At 41.1% G+C, this 9,249-nt stretch overlaps 1 protein-coding gene across 2 annotated transcripts in view; it reads left to right on the forward strand.

The window, feature by feature from the left end:
• The window catches only part of LOC134465113 (homer protein homolog 3-like), a 38,753-nt gene extending 29,839 nt beyond the window's left edge, over positions 1 to 8,914 (forward strand). For both annotated transcript variants that reach the window (XM_063218572.1, XM_063218571.1), the window contains exons 8-10: positions 4,034 to 4,141; positions 4,411 to 4,491; positions 8,456 to 8,914. In XM_063218572.1, coding sequence (XP_063074642.1) covers positions 4,034 to 4,141; positions 4,411 to 4,491; positions 8,456 to 8,641 — 375 coding nt within the window. In that variant the 3' untranslated portion in view covers positions 8,642 to 8,914. The remainder of the gene's footprint in view (positions 1 to 4,033; positions 4,142 to 4,410; positions 4,492 to 8,455) is intronic.
• Positions 8,915 to 9,249: the final 335 nt, after the last annotated feature.

The raw sequence follows: 9,249 nt of genomic DNA on the forward strand, positions 1-9,249 counted from the left end.
GTTGTAGGACAGCAATATCCTACTTTCAATGGCCTACTTAGGCGAAATGAAAAATCACCAAAGGGACCTGGCAGCTCCTCATTTGGGGGGTATTTTTTGTGCTCTACACAGTTAAAAATAATTCCCTCCCCCTCTCTCTTCCTATGCTTCCCATCAAGCAGACCTGTAAGAGCATGTTTTGTCCGTTTGTTGCCGTGTGTGTACTAGGGCTGTAACAATATTGTATCGAACTGAGAAATTGTGGTCATGATGCTGTTCTGTTACCCTTCAGTCTAGACAACAACCACATGATATGATGCGATAGTGTTTCCAAGTTTTAAATGATCATCATTATTATCTTTCGTGGGGAGTGTCGAACCGTAGGTCAAAGATAGTGGTACGCACCGAATATCGTCTTGAGTGTATCGTTGCAGCCCTAGTGTGTACCCACAGTGCAGCAGTCAGGTGCTAGTCCTCATGGACTCGGCAGCATTGACAGACGAGCGATAACGTTAGCTTGCACATGCTGCAGACAGGCCGCCATAGGTTGTACAGACAGAACCGTTCTGATTTTATTTCACCTGTTAACAATATTTTGTGAAATAAATTTGTTGGCTTGCATTTTTTGGCTTGCTGTCAATAAAAATATCAATGTCGCAGGGCAGGTGCCTACATGCTTTCTCAAGAGAGGTCGAAAATGTGACAGTGAGACTTAAATATGGTCTGTGGTTGCCAGGAGCTCTGTTCCATGACCCCCAGGTGGGCAGAATATCATGACTGCAGATCTTAACCCCTTAAGACACGGCCCTTGTTATAAATTAGCTGTTATCAGAATGGCAATTGCCAAATGTGTAATGTATTGTTACTACTATTCCTTGCGCACAGTCACAGTGGTGTAGTACTATGGTAGTTAACTTTGTACAATGACTATTACAACGTTCCAGTGGTGGAACGGCATGTGTAAAGGGGCTACAATGTCTGCCCGAACTCACTCGGGCCATAATTGCTTTCATGTGTACATGGACACCATAGATACTTTGTCCTTTCATAATCTAAAGCAGCTTGAGACAATAGACAGCATAACAATACAAAACGATTATACTTACCCCTACACCCACCTACTACATATGAGATAGTAGACAACAGAAAATACATACTGCAGTGTGCAGGTACTAGGGCTGTGACGATATTGAATCGAATCTTGATTGATCCTGATACGCAGTCACAATACTGTATCGCGATGTAGGGCGCAGTATCGTGATGTGTCCTCTCAAAATGTTGTTACCCTTTAGTCCAGAAACCAACCACATGATATGATGTGATAGTGCTCCCAAGCTTCAAATCATCATTATTTTGAAACTTTATTATTAGCCTTTTGCAACCTATTCTACGTATATACTATCATAGTTTTTTTAAAATATGTTTATTGTATAATGTTGGCAAAGGTGAAAAAAGAAAATTAATGAAGAAAATATAGCAATGCATCGCAATAATACATGTATCTCAATGCATCGTGATAGTATCGCATCGTGGAATGTACAGTGCCCTCCATAATTATTGGCACCCCTGGTTAAGATGTGTTAAAAGCCTTAAAATAAATTAAGTGTTTATTGCAGAAGAATACTGTCACACTGAAAATTGTAGGAAAATGTAGCCTTCAACTCAAATGAATTGTAAGAAAATAAAAAAATCCCTGACTAAAAAATAATTATTTTTCATTAAATCACCTGTTCCACAATTATTGGCACCCTTAACAATTCCCAGGAAATAAATATAATTGAAGCATTTCTGTCATTTCTACAGTAGTTTACAAAGTTTACCAGAGTATGTAGGAACATTTAATTAGTAATTCATCACTTCCTGTTTCCCTGGGGTATAAATATGACGTGACACCGAGGCCATTTCTCTTATCCACTCTTAAACATGGGAAAGACAAAGGAACACAGCATACAAGTGAGCCAGATGTACGTCGACCTTCACAGGTCAGGCAGAGGCTACAAAAAGATTGCCACTCAACTGCAGCTGCCCATATCCACTGTGAGAGGAATAATTAAGAAGTTTAAAACAACTGGAACAGTGGTAAACAAGCCTGGACGAGGACCCAAGTTTATTTTGCCACCACGCACAGTGAGGAGGATGGTAAGAGAAATCAAAATATCTCCAAAGCTCACTGTTACAGAATTACAACAAATGGTAGCATCCTGGGGTCACAAAGTCTCCAAATCAACCATCAGGCGCTGTCTACACGCCAACAAGCTGTTTGGGAGGCATGCACGGAGAAAACCTTTCCTCACTCACAATCATAAACGCAAGCGTCTGGAGTTCGCCAAGCGGTATTGGGGCTTCAACTGGGACCGTGTGCTTTGGTCAGATGAGACCAAGATTGAGCTTTTTGGCAACAAACACTCTAAGTGGGTCTAGCGTACCACGAAAGATGCGCATGCTGAAAAGCACCTCATACCCACTGTGAAGTATGGGGGTGGGTCAGTGATGCTGTGGGGCTGTTTCGCTTCCAAAGGCCCTGGGAACCTTGTTAGGGTGCATGGCATCATGAATGCTTTGAAATTCCAGGACATTTTAAATCAAAATCTGTTGCCCTCTGCCCGAAAGCTGAAGCTGGGTCGTCACTGGGTCTTTCAGCAAGACAATGACCCTAAACATATGGCCAAATCTACACAGAAATGGTTCACCAGACACAAAATCAAGCTCCTCCCATGGCCATCTCAGTCCCCTGACCTCAACCCCATTGAGAACCTGTGGGGTGAGCTGAAGAGGAGAGTACAGAGGAGAGGACCCAGGTCTCTGGATGATTTAGAGAGATTCTGCAAAGAGGAATGGCTGAAGATCCCTCTTTCTGTCTTTTCCCATCTTGTGAAACATTATAGGAGAAGATTAGGTGCTGTTTTGTTGGCAAAAGGGGGTTGTACAAAATATTAACACCAGGGGTGCTAATAATTGTGACACACATTATTTGATGTCAAATAATTATTTCTTTATGTGGGATTTTTTCCCCACTGAATAAATGCACTTGTATTGAAGGTTGTATTTTTCTCTTTTTTTCCATTAAGGTCCCATATTATTTAGAAAAAAAATAAAATAATTGAAAGCTAAAAAACACATCTCAACCAGGGGTGCCAATAATTATGGAGGGCACTGTATATCGTGATGCGCATTGAATCTTGAACCCTTTGCCAACACCCACACCTAGCAGTTACTGTATAATTTCTTGCCTCCACACCAGAGGCGCATGAAACGCACTGTCTACTGCTGTAGTCAATGAGCATGCATTGGGACATGCAGAAAGGGACATGACCACGTTTCTAGACCAGCATGTTTCAGTTGTCTGTGAGAGCTTGTGCCAAACTCCCATTCGCTTACAGCACAAGGGGAAACAATGACTGCTGTTATGTTTACCACACATATTGATTTATATACTTTTCAGGGCCCTATCCACCATTCTGTTTGCTGGCCATCGATTATTATGTATTTGTGTATGTTTAGCACAAGGTTTTTTTTGTTCTTTTTCTCGTCTCTGACACTCCATTTGCACATTTAATAACTTTGTTAATTTTTCAGGGGGCCCCAACCATAATTTTCTGTGATATGTATATAGGTAGAGTCTAGAGATAGGAGCCCTTGTCCTGGACACCATTCTACCTGATTGGTTGTTGATTCCTTTGGACTGCAACCAGCAGCAGCATCACCTCCTGCTCCTCCATTTTGTCTGCCATGTATAGTGTGTGCAAGTCAATCTTTGTCCTCCTTCCTGTTCTTTCCTCTGACATCTGACCTCTTGCCTCAATGTCGCCCCACCTCCATGGAGAAAACAATGACGTTTCCTTGTTGTTGACCAGCGCATACTGGCTTTATGGGAATTTTCTCCCATTCAAAATGATTGTAAATAGAGAATGACCTTGATGCTTTTGCAAAATATTGAATGAAAAAACGTACATCGTTGATGACGTCAAGCTTAACGTCACAAGGCCAGAGGCCATGTGAAAGGACATAGGACAAAGATTGAGCTGCACCTGCTGATTACTGTCTACTTGTCCAGGTGGCAGACCTTGAGGCCCACGGTGGGCATGGCCCCAGTGACATGCTGAAGGACGAGCTGACTCAGTCGCTGGAGGAGCTGGAGGCTTTACTGAAGGCCAAAGACGAGGTGAGGAAACTACCACATGTGGACAGTCAAGTTTGGTGCTATTTTTTTCCCTTTTATAATTCACATCATGTGTGGAATGGAAGAATCGATTCACCTGCGCCAAACACAAGTGTTCACTTGTTCACTTCAATGAAAGCCTGTAAAGCATTCATACCAACAAAATGAAAAAGGACCTCTGTATTTTAGTGCATGCTCATCAACTGATAGTTGATTTCAAGTAAAGCCATGATTTACGTTATATACATTATTTCCTGTTTTTTTTCCTACAGGAAATTCGCATACTACAGGCCAAGAAATCCGATTTTCATGAAATGGAACAGGAAAGAGAGGAGGCCATTCACAGAATACAGGTAATGGGCCAACGCTCTGCCCTGCTATGCCTGAGGGCATTAACATTATATAATATTACACTTCGCTGACACCTCAGCCAAATTGACTTTCAATCAAATTAATACCAGTTTCACACATTACTGTCAATTCGTTAATTACACCATACCACATTCATTTGGGGTAATTTAATTTGTGTAGCTTGTAGCAATTTATGCAATTCCAAATTTACTTTGAAGCTGGCACCTTGACTGTCAGCAAAGCAAAAGATTTCAGCAAAAGAAGCACACCTTTTACACTATGCCCCTTGTAGCCATTCTCTCTCACACATTACAGAACATGAGTGCAAAAGTTAATTGCAACATCAGTATAGGCATTAATAATAACCTAGTCGTTTGCCTCCAGGGCTGTAGTTCTCGAGTCCGGACTGAAGTCCATTTTTTACTTGGACTTGTCTTGGACTTGTGTGGGACTCGCCTGTAATTGGACTCAGACTTGTCGTGGACTCGGACACTGGTCTTGGCAAATATGGCTTTTGGACTCTCCTGAGTCTGTCTTCATTTGGTTTAGAACACTGGCCACCGTAGATTCTAAAGTGGAGCTTGATTTAGCAATATGACACGAGTGGGAGTGAAGTTGTTCTGGGACACCCTCACAGGTGTGATTCGCCGCAGGCACGAAGCCGCAGGCTGAGTGCCGTAGGTAATTACACCCGTGAGGGTGTCCCAGAACAACCTCACGACCACAAGTGTTATATTGCTTTTATACAATAGTTCCTTTGCTAACACAATTAGTTCATTGAAAGAAATGTTAAATTATTTTAATTACTTTATTTGATTGTGTATTTGCTTGTTCCTCCGCTCCGGAAAAATAGTTCCAGTTATTGTTTTTGGTCGCTGCGCAACGCGCACCACGTTGGTTACGGTTACTTTGTATCTTTGGTCGCGGAGTGATTATTAGATGTGAAGAGTCATTCATAGAGTGTTGGCGGATACCCTCACTCCTAGTGACGTGTAAAACGCCTCTTGTCCAATCACAATTTGTGAAATAATTCGACCGGATCTAACTATTGTATAAAATCCAATAACACGCTAGTTATCTCCAAATGCGTGACATAGGCTACAGTAGGTCACCTTCAAACTTTCACGTTATTGATATTCATCCTTTTCATTGTTTGACACGGACATGACTTGAACTCTAATCTTTTTGGACTCTGTATTATCTTGGGCTCAAACCTGTTTGGATCCAAAATTGTCTTGGAGTTGACTAGTCCTGGTCTTTGACATGTCTTGGACTCTACAAAGGTGGACATCACTACAACACTGTTTTCCTCATTGCTGTAGCCCTAAATGTGGCACTGTATATTTTATAGTAAGTGGTGTGGGAATTTGTGTTATGGGTTTGTGTTCCTCACACATCTGTGGTGGTGTGTTCTTTTGAGCAATTTGACATTTTTCTATAACACTTCTAAGGCGCAAAGCAAAAATACCTACAAACGGTGAGTAAGGACATTGGAAAAATCACATATCACAACATAAAACTACATATCCATCTGTGGTTAGTTGGAAATTGAGAGAGAGAAAGAGAGAGAGAGAGAAAGACAGACAGACAGACAGAGAGAGAGAGAGAGGGGGAGAGAGAGAGAGATACAGACAGACTAAGAGAGATACAGACAGACTGAGAAAGAGAAAGAGAGTCAGATAGGTGGAGATGTATTATTGTTGCACTGTAAATGTCAGGAAATCCTTAGAAATCACCTTTTTCTGTTTTTTGTTTTCCTTCTCACTGCTTAAATGCCAAATCTGAAAAATGAATAATTCTGGCCCGCAAGCATTATGATGGAGGAGAGAGAATGTCAATAGTGAACACTCATGGTCATCACAAAGGTAGTCTTGGTGTCTCACTCCCTTGTCTCCTACTAGGCCAGTCAATCTAGCGTTTGACCCGGGACAAATTGCAATAGTAATCATAGGAAAAGTTTGGAGGGCTACGGCGTTTTTGGTTGGTAGTCCGAAGGTGCTCTTTGGTCAAAAAATAGGATGCAAAACGAAGTATCCAAGGCACTCTTCCCAAAAAAGTTAAAATAGCTTTATTAAATGGCTAAATCATTGTAGAAAAGTTAAAAACGCAATAGTAATCATTCCAAGTTTTTTGTCATCCCTAGGTATGTCTAAATAACATATTAAAAATCTACAGCTTTATATTTAGTGGAACATACTTTTCTTCAAGGTCAAAGTTGGAGATTTCCCCATTCATTTTCCCATAGGGAGACAATATAGGAGATACTTGCGGAATAGGCTAAAATTTTAAACAATGAGATATCAATTTGAAACTTTCACAGTAATTTACTCAAACAAAGACAAATATTTTTTGTATTGCTATCTGTATAGTTATCTGAAATATGATGATTAAATATGCAAATGAGATCACATCTTCTTATGTGATAAATTATGCAACAATGGGCAAAACATGAAACAAATTGCAAAAGTATTCATTCACACGTTTTATTGATACTTTATCCACCCTACATCACATATGAAAAATCAACCTTCATCACTTTAGTGGAACATAATTTTTTGAAGGTCAGAAGTAGCAGATTTCCAATGCATTTTGCCATTCAGTGGGTAAAATCGGATACTTTTGACCTTGGGAAAAGTATATTCCACTGAATTGATGAAAGTAGATTTTTAATATGTGATGCAGAGGGGTTGAAGGATCAATATGTACAAACCATTACTATTGCAATTTGTTTTATGCTTGGTCTGTTGCCACAGATTTATCACATATTTCAGTACATATGACCTCATTTGCATATTTCATCATCATATTTCAGAAAACTTGCAATACAAAAATTGTTTGTCTCAATGCGAGTTACCAACTGTGAACATTTCAAATGAATATGTCATAGTTTAGTTTAAAATTTTACCCTATTCACCGTATCTCCTATATTGTCTCCCAATGGAGAAATGAATGGGAAATCTGCCAACTTTGACTTTTGACTTTTTGTTCCACTAAATATAAAGCTGTAGATTTTTAATATGTGATACAAGGGGGTTTAAGGATCACTTAAAAGTAGGAACCATTACTATTGCAATTTGTCCCGGGTTTGGGCCTTAGCTAGATTGACTGGCCTATGCATCAGTACAGGGTCCATACTCCTCCTGGAAAACCTTGATAACTTAGATATTTAGAGGGCCGTTTTCCAGTCCTGGAAATGCCCTGGAATTTTGCAGAAATCATCAAAAGTCCTGGAAATATTAATTCTTGTTCAAGATTTGTTTTTCTTGTACCCTTCAGTTTATTTATAGCTTAATGTTTTAAATAATGTATTTGTCCACCTATAGACTGTAGGGGATTCAATTTCAATTTTGTTCCTCTGACTCTTCCCAAACTTTTTCTTCTGGAACCTCTTTTTGGACCTCCAGAATACTTTTGTGATCCCCCTACCCCTCATATTCCTATGCCAAACATTTTCACTGAATATTGCTGAATTTTGTGAAATTCACAGAAAAAGTTAATCATTTTTTAACAGAGACAGCGAGGCGTATTGCCATAGTTTAGTAATGAATTTTTTTGGCGCAAGACGGAGCCACATTCATCACAAGAGCCAGATTACATACAGTATGCGCATTTGCGAATTCAGAGCGACACAAAATATAAAACCACTTCTATTTGAATGTCCTTCCTGTTTCCTCCCCTTCTCTCTATTGCTTGCTCTTTCTCTCTCTCTCTCTCTCTCTCTCTCTCTCTCTCTCACTCTCAATCTTGTGCTCTCTTTCTCTCTCTGTCCGTCTATCTATTTCTCTCCCTCTCTCTCCCCTCCTCCATCTGTCTCTTTATTCCTCCCTCTCTCTCTCCCATTCTTCCCCCCCCCCCCTCTCTCACCCTCTTTCCCTGTGTCTCTCTCCATCTCTCTGCCCTCCCTCTCTCTCTCTCCTTCTCTCTCCCTCTCTCCCTCCCTCTCTCTCTCCATCTCTCTCTCCAAAGGAGCTGGAGATCCGTAACGTGGAGCTGGAACGCCGAGTGCAGAGTGCCGAGCAGTCCCTGGCCAACTCCTTGGAGGAGAGGGACCGCATCGAAAGCGAGGTGCAGAGGGTGATCGAAATCCTGGACGTCAAGATATTTGATCTGAATGACCTGAGACAGAGCCTGGTCAAACTTATTGATAAGTAGAGACAGGCCGGAGGGAGGGCGTTTCTTTTTGTGCAGCTTGTGGACTCATGTGACAGGGCAGGGAGAGGGATGAGTGGCCCCAAGCAGAGACTAGACGGGGGCAAAGCATGTGGTAAATGAGATGGACAGTGGGTGTCTGGGCTGCACTACAGCATAGGGACAAAAGGGCTCCTGTAGGGCAAGAACTTGTTGCTGTCTTGTCTTCATGCTTTTCAACACACGGCCCTGACATGTTTACCACTCAGTGTTTTTTTTGCTTTCCTTACACACACACACACACACACACACACAGAGACACACACACACACACAGAGACACACACACACACGCACACGCACACAGACACACACAGTGGTTTAATTTTGCTCAGAACAAATCCTAGCAATAAATGACTCTTAATAATCATGACAGTATCCATAACGGGAAATGCAATGCAGCATACTGGCAAGGTAACTGCGGCCATGTTTCTGGCCAAAATATATTGCTGTAGCCTCTAGACAACAGTCATTTGGTACCCAACCACTCCTTATTCATGTTTTAAAGAAGAATTTTCTATTTTTGATACACTGCAGCGATGAGTGAATGCTAAAAGCACATAGATTTCAGAC

Source organism: Engraulis encrasicolus, chromosome 16 (assembly GCF_034702125.1).
Source record: "Engraulis encrasicolus isolate BLACKSEA-1 chromosome 16, IST_EnEncr_1.0, whole genome shotgun sequence".
Lineage (NCBI taxonomy): Eukaryota > Metazoa > Chordata > Actinopteri > Clupeiformes > Engraulidae > Engraulis > Engraulis encrasicolus.